The sequence below is a fragment of the Sinohyriopsis cumingii genome, chromosome 13 (assembly GCF_028554795.1).
Source record: "Sinohyriopsis cumingii isolate HCF-2022 chromosome 13, ASM2855479v2, whole genome shotgun sequence".
Taxonomy (NCBI): Eukaryota; Metazoa; Mollusca; class Bivalvia; order Unionida; family Unionidae; genus Sinohyriopsis; species Sinohyriopsis cumingii.
In genome coordinates, this window is record NC_142973.1 from 43,266,244 (window position 1) to 43,287,674 (window position 21,431).

The following is a 21,431-nucleotide window of genomic DNA, read 5'->3' on the forward strand; positions in this document are numbered from 1 at the left end:
CTCAGTGATCCAATGTCTGTCACTAGCAAAGTATATATCATTATTCTCAGTAATCCAATGTCTGTCACTAGCAAAGTATGTATCATCTATTCTCAGTGATCCAATGTCTGTCACTGGCAAAGTATATATCATTATTCTCAGTGATCCAATGTTTGTCACTAGCAAAGTATGTATCATCTATTCTCAGTGATCCAATGTCTGTCACTAGCAAAGTATATATCATTATTCTCAGTGATCCAATGTCTGTCACTGGCAAAGTATATATCATTATTCTCAGTGATCCAATGTCTGTCACTAGCAAAGTATGTGTCATCTATTCTCAGTGATCCAATGTCTGTCACTAGCAAAGTATATATCATTATTCTCAGTAATCCAATGTCTGTCACTAGCAAAGTATGTATCATCTATTCTCAGTGATCCAATGTCTGTCACTAGCAAAGTATATATCATTATTCTCAGTGATCCAATGTCTGTCACTAGCAAAGTATATATCATTATTCTCAGTGATCCAATGTCTGTCACTAGCAAAGTATATATCATTATTCTCAGTGATCCAATGTCTGTCACTAGTAAAGTATAGATCATTATTCTCAGTGATCCAATGTCTGTCAGAAGATTAGTGAAAGGCTTTAATCATTTCTTTCTCAAATCATGACACAACACTGTGCATTCTGGGAAAAAAATTCTTATTTCAAACCTTTTATGTCAGTGTGTGCAATTAATACTATATTTGCTTTCCATCACTCCTCACCTCAGAAACAATAAAACAGCTGAACCCGGCAATCTGCATCTATTTGGACAGTAATACAGTCCTGGCAAGTAGTTTTCATATTAGCTTCAAATTGGTTTTGGTAGAGATTGCAGTTTCAAAACTTACATATGATCTTGACAGTATTGTATTTTTCAGACTAATGAAATTGAAAATTTATTCTTCAAAATCCAAGAAGAAATTCAGAATATTGGGGTAAATATATTCAAGATTCAAAGTTAGTATTTTTTCCCTCAGAGGAATGTGCATGTACAGAACTCACAGAGTCCATGAGCTGATTTTGATGGGTCTCCCAGATAAATACAGAGGAGAGATTTGGATGCTGTTTTCTGGGGCAGAAAATGAGGTAAGTTTGGTTGGTCATATATTGGAAGAATTAATGAGATCGCTGTTGTGGATTATCCATCACTTGTCCATCCATTAGCGTCGTTTGTTATTGTTATTCCTCCGAAAATACTTGGAGGATTGCCATGTGACTGTACACAAACATTCATTACTAGGTTTAGTTCCTCTTAAATGAAAATAGTGCTGCCTGAAAATCCAATATGTATACCTCAGCAGCCATCTTGAAAATCTTGTTATTGCTGCTCCTCCCAAATAGTCATATCAACATAGGGTTTGGACTTAAAGACTTATGAACTCCAGTTGGTCCTAAATTTAAATGGTACCAATCTGCAGGCCATTATGGCTGTGCCACCTTGAAAATCTTGTTATTGCTACTCGTCATGTCAACATGACGTTTCTTGGAAGATTTCTTAGGATTGATTGTTCATCCTTACTGAAAATGGTTCCACTTGTGCATCCAATATAGCCACTGCAGTGACCATCTTGATAATCTCATTATTGTTGTTTCTTCTGAATGGATGGTCATATCAGCATGGGGGGATGAGGGGTCATTGAAAGACTTGTTATGTCTACTTGGTCCTAAATGAAAATAGTTCCAATCTGACATGCAGTATAGCAGCCATCTTGAAAATTGTGTTATTCCTCCTCCTGACAGGAAAAATGCTGACAAAGTTTTTCATCGGAAGACCTTATAATGTCCTGTTGGTCCTAAATAACAGTGGTGCCAATCTGACATCCAGTTTGACCACCATGGCAGCCATCTTGAAAATCTTATTGTTACTACTTCACCTGAATGGATGGTTATGTCAGTATGGGTTTTTGCTAAAAGACATCTCATGATATCTAGTTGGTCCTAAAGGAAGATAGTGCTGTACTTAGAGCGATTATTGCTGCCATGGCAGCCATCTTAAAAATCTTGTTATCACAACTTTATCTGAACAGAAAATCTTATTGATGTCGAGTTTTCACCAGGATAATTCTTATGAAATCATGTTGGTCTTAACTGAAAATGGTGCTGATCTAATGTCCATTGTGGCCACCACAGCAGCCATCTTGAAAATTTTGTTATTGCTATTCTTCCTGAATGAAAAGTCATATCTTGATAAAATATTATCCCCATGCCTCACTATGGATGTCTAATCAACATGGAGTTTTCACTAAATCACTTCTTATGATGCCTGGTTAAATAAAAATCATGCCAGTTATACATCCAGTATGGCTGCCATGACAACCATCTATATAATCTTGCTGTTATGGCTACCTTGAATGAATCGTCATTATGACATTGGGGTTTTACTAAAAGACTTATAGTGATGTCTGCTGTGTTCAGAGTGAAAATGGTACCAATATGACATCCATTATATGCACTACAGCAGCTAATTGGAAAATCTTGTTATTGCAGAAGAATATCAGAGATGGTGTCAACACTTAACAGGTACAAGGAAGAAATGGTCTTAACTTGAATTCCTTGAAATTCCATTTGCCTGATTGAGCATAAATCCACTCTTGGTTTACCTTTAATCTGATACAGATGTGCCAACCATTCAGGGATGTTGCTCTGAATATGTAGAAGGTCATGTAAATTGCAACAAGAATCTTCTAAGGGCTATTCCTCTAGACACAGAGACACCTATTCAGAGGTCTCACTCCTTCAGTGACGTCTTAGAATCTAAGGCACCAACAACTCTTGTCACTCGTATATGTACCTGGCCTGCCAAGTCAGACCAAGAAGCTTGCTCATCTAGACCACAAAATGGGTCTTCTTCCAAATTTTTCAGTTGATGCAGTCCCAATAGTACCAGAAGCAACCCCAATTCAGATCATCCTTTTGTCCTCTCCACATTAAAATGATGAAGCTGGAAAGGCCAAGTGAAGACATCTGCAGACTCCACCCCAGGAAGGGGAGACCCCGCAACTTGCCCCCTCTCTTGCCATGTATTATTCTTCCAGCATCCTTGTGGGTGCTTGGCTAGACCTCTTTTTAATGGTTTGGTAAGGCATCATAGAAGATGTGGGTAATTTCTACTCTACAAGAGGGCTACTGGCTTCATTTCCAGGAACACCCTCCTTTTTCATGACCCCCCCTCCTATTTCACCAGTCAAGGCCGGTTTATTTGAGGGAAGAGGTAAACACCATTATGACGAAAGGTGCAGTAGAGAGGGTTTAAAAAGACCAGTCTCTGGCTTTCTGCTCTCAGACTTTCTTGATGAACAAGAAAGGCAGAAATTTTAAGCTTTTAATCCGTCTTTCCACCTTGAACATATTTATGCAGGAAGAGCAATTTAAGATGAACACTACTGCTGCAGTCAGAAATGTCATAATTCTCAGAATGAGTGGTTGATTTTGACCTTCAGGATGATATATTTGCATCCCCATGTTTTCTTCCCACAGGAAATAACTCCGGTTTTGCCTGGAGCAAAAGGTTTTTAAGTTTCAAACTTTGCCATTCAGCCTAGCCTCTGCCATTAGAGCATTTGCCATAGTAATGGGGGTAGTTGCATACAATATGAGGTCTCTGAGGATCCTATTCATCAAGTGCTTCAATAACTGATTGATGCCAAGTGTCCTTAGAGAGTCCATCCTGCAAAATCTGTCTCTCTATGTATCCAGTTATTTGGCTAGGGCTAATTTTCAAACCCAGAGAAATCAGATCAAATCCATTCATAGGATTTCATTTATGTGGGAATGAATTTCCTCACCAGCCTAGGGTGAGTTTTTATTCCACTGGATGGGAAAGGCAGAATCCTGCATTTTAAGCCAAGTCCTTGTTGGCTTACCTATACATTTCACTCTTGGTGACCTTAAAATCCACATTGGAGTTGGTTCTCATCAAAAGTCATAACTTGCACCCTCTCCATTTTCTGCTGGAGACTGCACAAGGATCCTCTGTCAGTTAAGAGCTCTCAGGTGTCTGATATTGATCACCACTTCACTTGGTGGTCCAATCTGGACTGGTTTCTGATGAGAGTCCCAATTCATGACCCTCACCCCACTCATATATGTACACTGACACATCAGTTTCTTGTTGGGGTACTTAACTGAAGCCAGAAGGAGTAATTCTTCAAGGCTTGTGGTCCCAAGAAGAAGCTACCCTTCACATAAACAATTTGGATATGCAGGCAGTATTTTGGCTTACAGGGGTGTGTCATCCACTTATGGGGTCATTCTGTGATGAGGAGGTACACATTGCCCCTTCTCTCTGCATGGAAGTTTGGAACCTCCTTTGGGCAGCTTCGAATGAGATCATGCTTAGAGTCTCCCATATTTCTGGCAAGAAGAATATCTTGATGGACAGTCCATCCAGTAAGGGTCATGCAGTCCTTCTGGAATGTTCTCTTCACCAGGAAGCAGCAGAGTCACTTTTCCAACTGTGGATGAGACCCCTGGTGGACTTGTTTCTTTTTGCAATGAGACAGAACAACAAGTTCCCTTTTATTCTGCCCTTTCTCAGATTAGAGAGCCTGGGCAGAGGATGCATTCATTCTAACATGATATCATCTGTTTGATTATGCCTTCCCATGTATCAAATTGATTCTGCATGTACTCTGCTAAGTCAGGATCTCCATTATGGCAGCTCCTCTTGACCTGTTGGTAGATGATCCTAGAGATTACCACAGAGGAAGGACCAACTATCACAGCTATGTTGTCTCAGCTTCCCAGCAGTCCCCAGTTTTCCACCATCACACTTGGCTCATATAAAGTGTTCAGAGGTGTGAGCTTCATGCCTTGTCTGTAGAGAAAGGTTAAGGTTTTTAAGTATAATGAGTCAGTTTTTCTCCTTTGTGGACCAGCTTCCTTCATTAGCACCACGTCCTACTGGGATCCCGAGTCTCTGTGATATCTCTGTTGGGGATTATGTAGATAGGCTTCCATGCCCAGTTAGGGCTTTACAGTTCTATTAGGCTTCTTCAGAAAGAAGATGATAGAGTCAGAAATGTTCTTCCTACTTACTAAGGGCTCCGATGATATTTCAGCATATACCATTTGCAGTTGGATTGTCCTCAGTATATGGAGAACTTATCAGTCCCTAACTAAGAGAGGTCTTTCTGTCATTAGAATTAACTCCCATGAAGACGGGGATAATGTGTCTTTCTGGACCTAATCTTATTCACCATTGGAGTGTGTTATGAGAGCTGCATTGTGGTGTCACACATGACTTTCTTCCTTTACTGTCAGTCTTCAGTGCACCAGGAGAATTCATTTTCTTGTTGACCCCCACAGGGACAGCTAAGAAAAGGCCCAACATTCTGCCAGATTACAGTAGGAACACTTCTACCTTAGTGACAGGTAATTTATTATTGCTATTAAAATATGGTTTTATTGGAATTGTAAAACTAATTTTTAATATGTAACACTTATCTGTCGCTATTGCACGATTCCCTCCTCCCACCTTTCTCGGATGTCCTCTGGGTCCAAGTCACAGAGGAGGTGTATTCTGCATGGGCCTTTGTTCTTTCTGTTTTATGTTAATAGAACTTTCTCTCTAATGGGAGAATGGAATCATGAGCTTGAACAAGGGGACTTGCATCAAGGAAGAGGTAAGCACAGCAAGGCAGTAGTGACATAGGTAAGAATTACATGATTAAAATTAGTTGTACACCCCTCAGCTACTATTTTCTCAGTGCATGTGTCTTTAAAAATGAACAAAATCCATCAAGTGATCATTTCTACTTACTTGTACTTTGTTTTCTCCATTATCTTAATCCCTTATATGGCAACACTTGTACTATTTATTATTAATAAAGGTAGCCAAGTTTTGCTAATAGTTATATATGGAACATCACATAACTGGTTTCATTACCCAGTATCACACTTATATCATAAAATAATACAAATAACCACAAATGTCTTGATTCTGTTGAACAAGCTGGTAAAGTCCACAGAAGCTAAGATGAATTTCAAGCAGAAAATGATGCTTCCAATGATGAATTGGATTCCAAAAAGACAGGAGCAAAAATCAGATCCTCAGCTAATCACTTGAAAGCTGAAACATCACAAGGCTGATGACTATAATGTTAGAGGGGCATAAAATTGTATCCTTTCACTTATTAATCATAGTTAGAGTATTGTTAGAAGGCATCAAAGACAGTTTCCATAGCGGATTTTGAAAATCCTTGAAAAATGAATTTGTCCCTCAAGGCCTTGAAAACACCTTAAAAATTCAAAATATTGTCTGGGTACCGTGAAAGGCCTTGATTTTCTTGAAACCGAAAGGAATTAATAAATAGTTTTCATTTTACAGATTTAAATAAAAAGGAAAAAGAAAATAAATTTTAAAAAACCCAAAACAAAACAATATCTTGCTAAGTTTGTGCTGGAACAGCAATTTACACATCAGGCCTCTGCGCAGTCATACATTTTGAACTTCCAATTGTATGAAGCCCAGATATAGCCGAGGTTTAAATTCGAATCATTTGTACACTTTGAAATGTCTGGCTGCCGATTCCAACTTCGGTGGCTAGACGAAGAAAAATATAAAATTTTGATTATGAGAGCTTTGCAAAATGCAAATTATGCCAGAAGGATATTGATTTGTGTGCTTTTCGGTCACATGCAGCTGGAAAAAAAACTCCACTCATTACAGCTAATATGGCAAGACATGAAGCCTTCAGCATGAAATCGTTTTTGATGAAAGAGGTATCTGTGAACAAAGAGATTCAAGTTTTAAAATAGAAACTGTATATAGTCTTAATTTTGGATTGAGTGGAAATAGGACAGACGATAATTGCAAGGAACATGATAAATAAGAAAATATAGAATACAGCATAGCTGAGAGAAATATTAATATGAAATAGTTTAAAATATCCATACACTGTTTTTAAATAAGCATTAATATAAAAAAACCAAATATCTTTACTTTTTTTTGTTTATGGGGATGAGTGAAGAAGAAAGGAAGGTACTGAAAAAGTCATTGAGACAATGACAGTTGCTGCTGATGACATTGCATTGAAAGCAAAGATCCATAGGAAAATTTCCTTTATCATGACATCAAAATAATTTGAGGAAAAGTGAAAGGACAAAATCGCTAAACTTAGAGCTCTTGAAAAACAGCTTTATGACAAGCTACAAGAACTGAAAAAAATATTTTGGACTTTGTAAATAGTGTAGCATAGACAGAGTAAAATGAACTTTGTTCAGTGCCTGTACATTATTTTAATGTCCAGATGTAGGATGTTTAGTAATGGGAATGATATCAATGATCATACTCTTAACTTCATGTTGTTTTTTATAATAAATTTGCAAGAAATGTTCCTCATAAGAAGTAATAGTAAGTATTAAGTTGTTTTTGCATACAGTTTCTTTGATATCCTTTAAAATTAATATAAGAATGCACCTTGAAAAATACTCATTTAAACCTTGAAAAACTCTTGAATATTTTGAAAGAAATATGCTGTTAACCCTGCGAAAAGATGAGAATCGTAAGGTTATTTACTTGGCTTTTCATACAAATAGTATGTTACATGGACTGTGTAAATCATGTCTTGGATTATTATGAAATTGGTCTGTCATGATTAAACCATTGGTCTGCCTTGAGAAATTTAGGGGGCCAATTACAGGGTCTGCACAGTACCTTGAAAAGTACTTTAATTTTTATTCATCCTTGAAATGTACTTGAAAATCATTTTTACCTTGAAAAGTACTTGAAAATAAGCCTCGGTCCTTGAAAAATATAAAATTAATGGACAAACAAATGTACCAAAGGTTCTTTTCATACCATTATATCATGTGTTCAAAATAAAACTGTTTGCTGTTGGGTGGTTTACAACACGTTACCAATCAAATATTTATAATTGTGGACCTGATTATAGAGAGCATTAAAAAGTGTGCAAATCTTTTCCGTCAATCATTCTTCTTCATTGATTTATTTTCTGCGACAGAGGTACATCTTTGTAGTTTAAATCATGGGGAATCAGATGTTCAAACTCTCAAAACAAACGATAATGAAAAATATATACAATAATGGTCACAATTTATTCATATTATACATCCAAGCTTCTGATTTTCAGCATATGATCTAAAATTCAGAAGTCAGCTGAAAGTCTATTATTGACTTTTTCAGCATTGCAACCAAACTTTGGGCATAATTATGGTCATTTGCTTGTTAACAAAAAGGCCACTTACTTCACAATGTACTTACATCTTTGTGTAAATGTACCTGTAAACTTTTGATGAGAGATCACACAACAGCAGACATAAAAAGTTAGACATGGCAACACGTGGCATACTTTTGCAGCTGATGATTTTAAGGTGCCTTGTGAATGCATTATACCATGCATCAAAGTTATTCCAGACAACGATTTTATCTACCGCAGACAACTTCAGGTATGCATAAATTATGCAAATCGCTATATACAAGGTTGGCCGATGTGTTTTTGTGAAGTGTGTCAGAGAGAGAAGGTGGGCTTCAGCAATCTCCGTAAACTCTGATCGCTACTGAATATTCACGAGGCTGCATTCACACCTGCCAAAGGATAAACATGTGTACATGGCATTGAGAAAACAGAAGATTCACCTGGGTATTTTTCTGCGAGAGCTTACTCATTTCACTTGGACCAGAATATCTGGGAAGTGTGTGTTCAACCCCAATTGGTAGTTGGAGTTAAGAATTTAAAGAACTGTTGAATCTCGTGTACCTTAATTGCTATGTAATCTATGTTTTTTTTTCTCTCTTGTTCTTCATATAAAGATCTGAATTCATTTGTTTTTCTTAGCAGTAAAGTGTTGTTATTCTCCTAAGATTTTTTTTTAATTCTTTATAATAAAGTCTCAAGCCTATTGCACAAATCTTAGGAAGCCACTTGTCAGGAAATTACAACATTCTCACTAATCCTTTAAATGGCCATTGATAAATATACCTAAAGTGCACTGGGCATCAGGGTCCTTGAAAAAATTGGATAAAGTCCTTGAAAAGTCCTTTAATTTTTGTCACACCAAAGGTGTATGAACCCTGAATAAGCCTTTTTTTTCAAACCGGGTTGAAGCACTGATTAACTGACACAGTTATATAGGGGTGGGGATCTATTAGCAAACTTAACAGGATTAAAAGTTTATAAAAGCCAGTTTAGAAACACTTTGCCAGGAGTGTGTGTGTGTGTGTGTGTGCACACATTATTTAATGTAATAAAACAGCTTTGGAGTAGTGAACTTGTGCTGGACGTTGCTTTATATACAGCTTATAAACAACATTAAAAGTAATTATTGTCCCTTTACAGAAGGCCACACATCCAGAGTACTATGCCGATCTAGTCAGACAAAGCTCAGGTAAAAATACATTGGCTGCTGAGGAGATTGAGAGAGATTTACATAGGTAAGCTCACCTGCAATACTTTATTCTGTTACAGGTTAGTCTTCTGTAGAAAGCAGGACTTAAACACTTTCTGGCAGCAACAGTGTCAGAGACACTGGCATCATCAACAGTGTTGATATTTTTGTTTCATCTGCAAACTTGAATAAGGGTGAGATGTGGGTATAACTTTTCTTGCAGCAACACTGTCAAGGAAGTTGGCAGCATCTACATTCTTAAGATATTTGTTTCTCATACAAAGCATCAGTTTGATAAATTAGCCCCCAAACCTGTACTGGTATGTTGGCTGCTTTGGGATCAGATCTCACCCATTCATAAAACTCCTGCAGTTGTTGCAGACAAACTTGTCTGTAACACATGAGTGCTCATTGGTTGTGTTTAGGCAGATATTTTGTTTGGCTCTTTAGTTATGGTTGTTTGAAGGGGCTTTTCAGTGATCTATGAAGTCCACTTTTTAAACATTTGTAAATCTACATGGAATAACACAACCCTAACTCCTGTCACCATGTCAAACTACACAGCTACATTGGAAGATAAGATGCCATTCCATCAGTGTCAAAGACCCAGTTAGATGCAACTTTTCACTTATTCAGTTTGGGGGTTTTTTTTGGTCATGTGACTTGAACAGCTGTGAATTTGTTATATTATGAATATCGAATCATATGGCCACTATCACAGGTCAACAATGGATCAGATTACAAAATGGATGGATTAATTGGTAGTGTTCTGAGTAATTTGGCTTACAATATAAAATAATCCATACATTTTGTAATCTGCATTAATGAACTGTGATAATAGTCACATGATGAGACATTTATCAGGTGACAATCACAAGACAAATCCACAGCTGCTCAAGTCAGATTGACCTTCAACCATTTTCAAATGAGTGAAGTTGCATTTGATTGGTTTCTCAGTATGGAACAGCTGATTATCTACTAATGTAGCATGGTAATTTGAAATGGCAACAGGAGGTTGTGTTGTGTTGTTCCATATGGATTTACAAGCTGTTAAATATAGGATAAACAAGAAACACATGAGTCTAAAACAGTCAGTATATACACTCTTGTCTTGTGGACAGATTTGTCTGCAATAAAATGCGTAGTTTATGAACAGATAATTAGGTATCAGATCCCAAATCAACCAACATACTAATACATGTGTGGAGTTGGTATGTTGAACTAAGTATACGTAAGACCCATGTATCACTTTTCTGGTAGAAACTGTGTCAGGACAGATGCAGCTTCAAAGCATTAAGATTCTTGTCACAACAGAAAAGTATTGGGTGGGTATAATTGTCATTTTCCTTGCAACAAGAATGTAGGTCATTTTATCTCGATAGCTACGTATAGTTGAGACTCAGGTGTCACTTTTCTGGCAGTGTTAGAGATATTGGCAGCATAGGCAGTGTCATACATAGGTATCACTTTTATGACAGCATCGACAGTGTTTCATTATTGGTGTCAGCATCAGTATTCACTTTTTGGCATTTAGTTCAGCTTTTCTCAAGCTTTTGCATGTACAATCTTGAAACGTGTGTAATCATTATGGAAGATACTATCACATGCAAATTAAGTCATAATGACCTACTTTTCATCTTATACTGACATTTCAAGTTATTTGGAATATGCTTTAGTTGAGCAACTGAGAGAGAGCATTCTGTTGAATTCTTCTATCTCAATGTTTTTTTAGTAGAATGGTCTCCAGGCAAGACATGCTGTTATTCAGAACTCTTCTTGTTTATGTTTATGTTTGAATAAGACCAGGTTAACAACAGTAAGCAGTTCTTGATGGAATTGTGGTCAAGTTATAGACAAGCTGCATTTAAAAAGTTTGGATGGTGGTTGGGGTGTGTTACTAAAGATCTTTTTAGTCTGTGTCCATTTGAAATATTTGGATCCACTTAACCATTGAGGGAAAATGGATGGCTCCATGGGAACATGTCAGTCTAAATTTTTGGAGTTTTGTTTCAGCTGGTTAGAACTTGCATTTGATTTTGGTAGTACATAAGTCCAGATTTAGTTGAGAAAGACATTTTAGCCCTCCCGATCAGAGAGATTACCATCAGTATATTTTGTTGCTTTAGCCATCTCAAAAAAGAAAATTCATATTGTGTGTCCTTTATCAGGGTTAATCTTGATTTCGCTTGTAGTGCAGTTTGTATCTCATCTAAATCAGCTGATTGAACTGAAGATGAATAAATACTTTTTCACCATGGAGTTTACCACTGCATTCATAATTGCTAATGGCAGCTTTTAGATAACTTATTATTTTTCATTTTTCTTTATAAACTATGAACTGCCAAAGTAGGAATACGTTCAAGCAAGAACTGACTGGGAAAAGATCACATTCGTTGTATGTCTGCATAAAATCTAGCATTGGAATTTATTATGGACAGTTGATGAGCAAGAAAATATGTATTCACTCAAACTGGAAACTAGCCATTATGGATATTTTTAAACAGTGTGCCTCAAGGGCCTTCATGAGTATATGAGGTGAGGTTGCACTGTTTTTAGAGACTCTCTGCACCCAAACTGGTATGCAGATGATTTTTCTTCATTCCAGAGACTGTACACCAGCCACATTATCCTAATTGCAGCATGATGTTTACTTAAGCTGATTTCTCTACAGTATTTTTGATAGTAGAAGAAGGGACGAATTCCTGACTTTTCAGGGTTGTTTTTTTTCTTCTTTCTGTTACCATGAAAATTACTGCACAGAATAAGTAACCATTATGTAACAACCAATTCTGTGTGGCAATTATTGCAGACCCTCTAGTTGTATATAATGAACCGGGAATTTGTAGTTTGATTGTTTGGAGAAAAAAAATTAATTAAAAATTTATTTTCCATCATTAAACTACGATACATACTTGCTTATAAAATGAGTGAGTCAAACTGCAAACTGCACAGACCCAGATAATAATGCACCTGCAGATCTATGCAGCTTGTTCTACTGATTACCCCAAACAAAATGCTTAGACTGTCACCTGCTGTCACATTATGATTCATTCATCATACCATACATATGGGCCATCTCTTTAAAGACTTCATCATTTTATCATTTTGCAAAACAGATCCCTTCCAGAACACCCCGCATTTCAGTCTGATTTGGGAATAGGGGCATTGCGGAGAGTTCTCACAGCCTATGCTTGGAGAAATCCCAATATAGGTTAGTATCATTTGTTCAATTTAACATCTGTCTTCTATTTCACAATGGTTCTACAACAAATTCTGAGAATTTATATTAAGTACTCATTGATTTAGATGTGTAACCTCAGTCCTTGTTTGGGGCATTAAATATCTGTACAAAACCCCGCCCTTGGATGAGTCATTACATATGTGTACAAACCCAGTCCTTTTATGGGTCATTAAATAACAGTACAAACCTAATCCTTGACTGGGTCATCACATATCCTAACAAACCCCAGTCCTCATTGCATATCCTTACAAACCCAGTCCTTGGCTGGGTCATCACATACCCTAACAAACCCCAGTCTTTTTATGGGTCATTGCATATCCTTACAAACCCCTGTCTTTGTATGGGTCATTGCATATCCTTACAAACCCCAGTCCTTGTATGGGTCATTACATATCCTTACAAACCCCAGTCCTTGTATGGGTCATTGCATATCCTTATAAACCCAGTCCTTGTATGGGTCATTACATATCCTTACAAACCCCAGTCCTTGTATGGGTCATTGCATATCCTTACAAACCCAGTCCTTGGCTGGGTCATCACATACCCTAACAAACCCCAGTCTTTTTATGGGTCATTGCATATCCTTACAAACCCCTGTCTTTGTATGGGTCATTGCATATCCTTACAAACCCCAGTCCTTGTATGGGTCATTACATATCCTTACAAACCCCAGTCCTTGTATGGGTCATTGCATATCCTTATAAGCCCAGTCCTTGTATGGGTCATTACATATCCTTACAAACCCCAGTCCTTGTATGGGTCATTGCATATCCTTACAAACCTAGTCCTTTGATGGGTCATTACATATCCTTACAAACCCCATTTCCTGTAAACATCCGCGTTAATGATACAGTAGTAACCTTAGTGGTAGTGATACATGTACTTTAGCCAACACTTCATTCAATAACAAAAACCTGATATCCGGAAACAGACATTGGGAAAGATGATCCGACTACTTACCTTACTCAAATTTAATATTGGCTCTGGACACAATAATAAAATGTGGCCACTTGTGAGGGGTAAAGTTTACATTTGTGCACTAATATGTTGGCCGCTGGTGGCTTTAGAGGGGTGGCCTTTCTTGAGGAGTACTTTTGAACACAAACTCTTTAGTGCCAAGGGATTCTGGCTGTAAAGAGTGGGTAGCTGCTGGTCAGGTGGGGCTATTCATGAGGAGGACCACTGTATTTCATGCCAAGGCAATTGTTGTAAAGTGCCTTGCCCAAGAACACACCACAGTAGCTGATCGTGGCTGGTCTGATGGTAGGATTTAAACCCACACCCTTTTGGTTATGAGTCTGACATGTTAACCACTGAGTCACTGTGGCTTTCACCACCTAATGGCAGTTATCATATTTAAGTGTAACATATCTTTCTTAATATAACAACAAAAAAGTTAATAGCAAAAGTAGTAGTAGTAATAGTAGTACTAATACTAGAAATCATTGTCTTTGTCACATCAGAATCTTCATCACTTAAGATGTAATGATGCCTTGAGCAATTTAATGTTCAGATAATAATGCTTTCTCCTTTGAATAAATTCAGTACATTAAGAAAATAAACTCTGCTACCCACCAAATCAAGCCCTCCCCCAAAAATGATAAACATCAGTCTTTCAGTCTATATACCTTAAAGACAAAGGGACAGACCTCTCAACCATTATCTCCCCTTACATCTTAGGCGGCTTCATCTTGCCAGTACTGAACACATTGCCATGGAGTTTTTTATATTAGATAAATATAAATACATTGTGGTGGTGAATATGATGACTGTTTTACAAAGTGGATAAGAATGTTTTCCATGTCACCTCAAAGGTCTTGTGTAACATTGTGGAAATGGCTTCCATATTAGATCTAGCATTGCTAGCCATTTAACTAGCTGAAAAATCAGGCAGCAGTCATGCTTGGTGGTTTAAGACTAAGATTGCCAAGGTCATCACCAGCACTCTGCACTGCTTGATGGCTAATGCCCAGATGGTTTTATCGTCACTCGAGTCACATCATTCCTTGGCTCGTCATGCTGCACCCATTGGGTTGCTGTTCCTATTTGTCAATAAGATAGGGGTAGTACAGAGTCAGGACCAGCTTTTTTAACTTGCCTTGCCACCTGCATTGGCATTCAGGCCAGATTGATCTCTACCTTATTGGTGTGGAATATGTCAGCAAAGAATAAGAGGCTGAATTCAGCCCAACAACAGTTTCAACCTTGGTCAGTTGTCAGGTGTAGCTATCCGATCACTTCATGATGCAGTTCAATAAAGGGGATAAGAAACAAGGTTTCTATTTCCCCAAGCCTCCCAACAACCATCATTGACTCACCAACCCTATGTCTGCAGACAGCCTACCAGTTGTTGCCAGGCTCTTTCATTTTTACCGGTATTGGATTGAACTATTTTTGCACAAAATGAATGGGTAATCCATGATCTTTCAGAGGGGTTTCAGATTTTATTTATCCAGGCCCCTTCCCTTTTGTCTTCTTTTTTATGATGGATATACCATCACATTTGGAGAAAGTCAAAATGTTGCAGAAGTAAATTTGGTGATTACTCAACTAGTGTGCAATGGAGATAGTTCAGAAACAACTCTTTAGGGTTTTACTCCAGTCTTTTCACTAGTAACAGAATCAGCAGTAAACTCAAGCCAGTCATAGACCTCAGCTAATTCACCAAATACATTGCTGTGCTGAAGATCAGTATGAAAACGGCATGGTGAATCAGTCTTTCCATAAAAAAAATGGACAAAGTTGCAGATAGTCTTGACCTAACTGACACATATTTTCATGCCCCAATTTATCTGGCTTCATGCATATTCAAGGTTACTTACCAATTATTAATTTTGTGCAGTCCCATACAGCCTCAACATCAGTCCATGGACATTCACAAAAATCATCAAAGGCATCACCTTGTTGATTTCATTAACAGTGACCGCAGTGTATCTTGTCAGCATCCAAAAAAATGCATCATAACTTCAATTTTTCAGTGAAGGGTAGGAAGAAAATCTGTTTCTTCAGGTTTTTTTAGTGAACTGGGAAAAGTCGTTTCTCAACAGATCTCAGCATTTAGACCACCTGGGTATGGTTTCCTTTTTGCAATATCAGTCTCATCCATCTCCCTCACATATGCATTGTATGGATCATCAAACTATTGGAGTTGATTTCTGACGGAGTGGGTTTCAGCGAGAGAACTTTTGCAGCCCCACAGTTTATATAGTGTGGCACTGGATTTGAGTCATCTTTGGTTGCCCTGCTGGCACAGTAGTGCCCCTTTTCTGGTTGACTTGATAAGTGAGTTATGATCATGACCGAAGTAGTATTATTCCTGTCTGTGGCACAACAAGCATTGGCATAGAGCAGGAATCCCCATGGAAAAGCCTCAGCTGGATGTTACAGCATGCACAGACCCAATTCATACGGCTGAAGAGACCACCTGTTTCACTTCACTATGTATGTGGCAGGTGAGGTCTAGAGGAGTTACCTCTTTGGAAATGAAGGATATAGTAAATGATTTTCATCTCTGAAAGGAACAAGCTCTGTGAGAAATCTCTCCTTATCATGTCAGAAAACTCGTTGGTACTGAGCTACTTGCTCAGATGGGATAAAATCACCTGGTCAATTCATTTCAGTTTGAAAGTTCCTGTACTAGTGCTCCCTGTCAAAGATAACCATCCAGATCAGACACATTACAGCAAGCCTAGTGTCCTGGCTGACTTGCTGTCCAGAAAGGGCAAGGTACATTTGTCAGTTGGTCATGTATCAGATTTGTGCTCTTTAGGAGTGTTGAATTATACACCTTTCCATGACAAGGTGGAATCACAGCTGCCCACTTTTGTCTTCCAGATCCCTGAACCTGGATGCTCTATCAGTCGGATGGGAGGAGTTTGGAGTTTATGCCTGTCTTATGGCAGTTTTGTACAGAAAATAATACAGAAATTGAGTGATCAAAACTGCAAGGTAAATCTGATAGACCCTCTCAGGAGGAACAAGTCCTGGGTGAATTATCTACTCGACTTAGTGATAGAGGTTCCCATGAAAATGCCAGCAAGGCTAAACCAGCTCAGACAACCATGGCCACATGTTTCATTCCTGCCTAGACAGGCATCTCCTTCATGCCTGGCTCATATTGGGAGAGCCTTCAGTTGCTGAGAGAATCTCATGTGCTAGAGGGCCATCCACTTTTATGGTTTAGAAGGGTAAATGGAATGTTTTTCAGGAACTGGTGCAGGGTCAACAGCATCATCCTGTTGAGTGCCACAATCACACAGTGAACAGTGTTAGCTCTGATTACTATCAGTGGCTACTGGTCAGTAGTTTCTAACTCTTTCAGATGTCGTGGCAAAGGAGATACTGGTCATGATAGAGATCTATCAGACCTGCTAGCCAATTTTGACCTTAATAGGCCAGAATTTTTTGCCCTGTTTCACAAATGAAATCTTTAATGGGTTTTAACATGGTTCAACTCAGGTCTGTTTGAGCCTTGATCAGAACCTCTTTGAGCCTTGATCAGAACCTCTTTGAAGCTGCTATCATGCAAGTTATGCTTTCTGATAGATTTAGCTTCAGCATGCACAGTGAATGAGTTAATTCCCTTTCAGCAGATGCAAACTATCTCCAGCTCAGATCCATGGTCCTATTGATGCAACCATGTTTTGTAGCTGCAAATAGGTTGCTGTTAGCAGGCAATCAAAGAGTGGTCATATGCTCTGTTTCATATAGATCTATATGTCAAGAGAGGCCACGATGCAAGACCCTGTCTGTGCCCTCAAGCATTACTGGGAACACACAAAGAAAAGTCACATGGCACAAGAATTCCCATTTTCCAGTGAAGGCCATTAAACCTGTCAGGCCCTAGGATTTGAGACTGAAGTGGATAATACACTGGTCATACCCAGAAGTCTCAAAACGTCAAATACATTTCATAAAGATTTCAGCTCATGATATTAGGGCAATTTCTGTCAGATGTATGTTTGAACAGAGTGTTTCAATCCAGAACATAAAAGAAGCTGCTGGCTGACATGCAAAGTCGACCTTCTTTGAGTTTTATATCTGTGATCTAGATTTGCCAAGACAAGAAATGAATTTGGTGGGTCCAGTGGCCATGGCCCAGATGGCCACCAAGCCCAGTTGATGTCAACTCAACCTCTAAATGGGCATGGGGTTTGTACTTTCACTGGAATCACCTAGAATTTTTATCAGTGAAAAAAGAATTCTGTATTCTTGGCATATCTCATATAACCATTGGTTGTGCTGTTCTTGTGTTAGGAGAATTATCCTTTTTATAGGGAATGCTGCCATTCTTCTATCAAAGGGTGTCTATGGTGCAGGTAGGATACTCCTAGCATTTGTATGATCAGATAATGTATTCAAAGGAGAAAGAGGTTTTTTTGTAAATGTTTCTCCAAAAATACTTACCTGATCACATTGCTTTAAAAGTGTCCCACTCATCCCCACAATATGAGCATCCTCAATAATGTGTCGCTCACCTTAAAACTGGTAAACATCCATTTGATGGGTAGCCACCTAGTGGTGATGAGAGGGGTAATGGTTAAGAGTTTCTTCCCTTGGTCTATGTATTGTATAGGCAGAAAAGATGAATCTACTCCTCTTTTCAAAAGAGCTAGAGTTAAGAATTAGCAAGTTTATTATCCTAATATTAATGTGATCTCAGAGAAACATAAATTTACTGCAATATTTGTTTTCTACTGCTACATTACTAGGTTACTGCCAAGCCATGAATATAGTTACCAGTGTCCTTTTGCTGTATAATGGTGAGGAGGAAGCATTCTGGTTGCTGACAGCAATATGTGAACGAATGCTGCCTGACTACTACAATACCAAGGTGGTAGGAGCGCTGATAGACCAGGGCGTGTTTGAAGAACTGATTAAACAGAACCTACCTGACCTGCACAGCAGACTGGATACCCTGGGCCTTCTCAGTATGATCTCGCTCTCATGGTTTCTCACCATTTTCCTCAGGTAAGGACTTCTTATGATGTCTAATTTGTTCCCAAATGAAAGTAACACCCAGACATCCAATATGGCCACTATGGCTGCCATCTTCACGGCTGAGGAAAACCACTTGTTCACTCATCCTGACCAGGTAAAAATTTGGCTAGGCCGAGGAAGACACTGTACTACACGCTCATCACTGTGGTGAGTTGATGTAGAGTCACCCATTGAAAGTAAATCTGAGTGCATTTTTTACCCTTTCACAAGCACAGTTCATTGTTGCTTAACATTTGGTTTGCATCAGTTATAAATGACCTGTGTTGTAAATGACCTATGCCTAATCTGTGTACTTCTTGTCAGTCTAGAACAGGGGTCTCAAACCCATGGCCCACAGGCCTCGTTAGGTCTGCCTAGCCATATCCTGTGGCCTGCAGAATGATTGGTGTCACAGGCTGTCATGAGAGATAACAAAGGTGGTGCAGCCCTTAGACCATTGAAAATGCCCTCATGCAGCCCTTAGGGTGGTTTGAGTCTGAGACCCCTGGTCTAGAATTTCATTTGTTTACATAGGTAACTGATGTAAGCATGATACTAAAATGGGTAAATGTTATGAACATACTACGTTACAGTTCAGACTGTGCCCTTGATTTCTTAATGGCATTTGCACAAACAGTTACACTTTTCAGTAATTTATGCATCATTTTCTTTCAGAGAAAGAGAATGTCCAAATTTGTGTGATTTTTCATATGGTCATTCAGTGTTACAATTGCCGCAGGTCACCGATATTTTCAAGACTGAAGCTTTAGTGATACATAGTTATGTCAAAGGGAGGATGCTAGCAGCTATTTCTATTCGAATGCAATTACTTTTCACAAGAATAATGTTACCAACTTAAATTTGAAATGAGTATTTTAAGTGTCTCAGTCAATTCTCGACAACTTTCAAACACTGCATTCTGTTATAATAATCTATTTAATGTAATGTCAAGACAACAGCTGATTGGTTGAAATCTAGTAGAGGATATGACCCAGAAATCTTTGACCAGTTAGCAGTCTTCTTTTTTATGTGTAGTTCTCTAGAATAGAGGTTTAATTAAAATGGATAGCATAAAAGTTGATAGAAATTTAGATAGTTGGAACTCTTCTGTTATATGCAAGTTACTGAAATTGTAATTTGTATTTACACTTAATATCATTCAGGAGTATACTACAGACACTCACAGACTGGTCCAGAGTTAGTAAATACTTTGTAAACTAATTTGTTATTTGTTTTGTTATCAACCACAATAAAAATCTGTTTTTAGGCAGCATATCTGGGATTAATCACCTAAGCAAATAAAGTGGGCAAGAACCCTCAGATGTATTTGTAAATTTTAGATATACAGTTTTCTCATTCTTTTCAGTGTGATGCCATTTGATTGTGCAGTTAATATTCTGGACTGCTTTTTCTATGATGGTGCCAAGGTATGAAATAAATAGCATGCATTTTTGTAAACTTCACACAGCAATTACATAATAAGTAGTTCAGCTACACTGTCAGAATAGATTTCAGATCTTAATCTCTGTACATGAACCATTTACTGACAGATAATTGGATGAAGAAATAGTTTCTTATTGAAGAAAACAAACATGAAATCTTATAATTTTTGGTTGTTCATTATATCTGTTGGAGGGGCCCCAAGTGGCCGAGTGGTCTAAAGCACTCTCCGTTACAGATCGCTGCCATCTCACCTCTGTCTGCGCCGGTTCGAGTCCTGGATTCAGCCAGTGTGGGTATGTGAGAAAGCTTGCCGGTAGCTTCTCGTGGGTCAGTGGTTCTTTCCAGGGTTTTCCCGGGTTCTTCCTCCACCATTAATACTGGCCGCCATGTATAGCCTATCGTGTGCTGAAAAATGGCATTAAACCCCACAACAACAACAACAACAACATCTGTTGGAAATGACTGTCATTCATTGCCATGATTATAACATGTACCCAAACAATTTACTCAGATTGCATTTTTACTAAATAACCCACTTGTATTGCAGTGTGCAAAACACCAGAAACATCGGTATTGCTAAAATTCTTACATATTCTCATCAGATTGAGATGCATTATGATATTTTTGACATGGAGAATTTTGTGATACATACAGTCAAAATAAATAATGACAAATCTGTCATTAGTTTGAAAATAACTCTAACAGGATTTCTTCGGTACTTGAAAACAAACTGAGAAATTCATCAAATTTGAGGACCAAAAAAAATCCTTGGTTATTCCTCAGAGATAAAGCAAAACAGCTCTCTCCCATTATAATGCGGTAGTTGTTGGATCCATAACTGTTGACTGTGTTATGTACTGAAACAGTGGTAAAGAAAAACTGATAAAAAATGTTGAGTGTACTTGTGTGTTGGGGGGTATACAAAACACCAGTCAAATGTATAGTAATACCATTAGTTTATGTAAATTATTGGGTGTTTTTTTGCTACATGGTATTTATTCATTTAATTATGTCCAATAATAATATTTTAAAAAGTCAATAAAAATATACCAAGCTTCAGACTGCTTTCTATCAACCTATATTTCATACATTTGTTAGTTCAGATTATGAGTGATATGAACACCTCATTTTAATAAAAGCTTCACATATTGACCACTGATACACCCATTTTGTAATTAATTAAATTAATATCTATCTGTAACAGGTGCAATGAGTAATGTCAGGTCTTTTTTTTAATCAATAAAATATCTCAGTTTCAGTTCAAAATATCTGTTACATATCATAATTAGTGACATCACATTATGTGTAGCATGCTTTTAGCAATTCCAGAACACAGAATAACAGAAAAAATGCCAGGACTGACAAGGTACTGTGGACCTTCCAGACCAGTA

The 21,431-nt window shown here is 38.0% G+C and overlaps 1 protein-coding gene across 1 annotated transcript in view; it reads left to right on the top strand.

Annotated features, from left to right (window-relative positions):
- LOC149785308 (TBC1 domain family member 9-like) overlaps positions 1–21,431 on the top strand; it is a 113,886-nt gene that overhangs the window by 49,325 nt on the left and 43,130 nt on the right. The window contains exons 17-21 of the mRNA XM_089979198.1: positions 1,007–1,115; positions 9,329–9,423; positions 12,494–12,588; positions 18,330–18,588; positions 19,964–20,024. Coding sequence (XP_089835324.1) covers positions 1,007–1,115; positions 9,329–9,423; positions 12,494–12,588; positions 18,330–18,588; positions 19,964–20,024 — 619 coding nt within the window. The remainder of the gene's footprint in view (positions 1–1,006; positions 1,116–9,328; positions 9,424–12,493; positions 12,589–18,329; positions 18,589–19,963; positions 20,025–21,431) is intronic.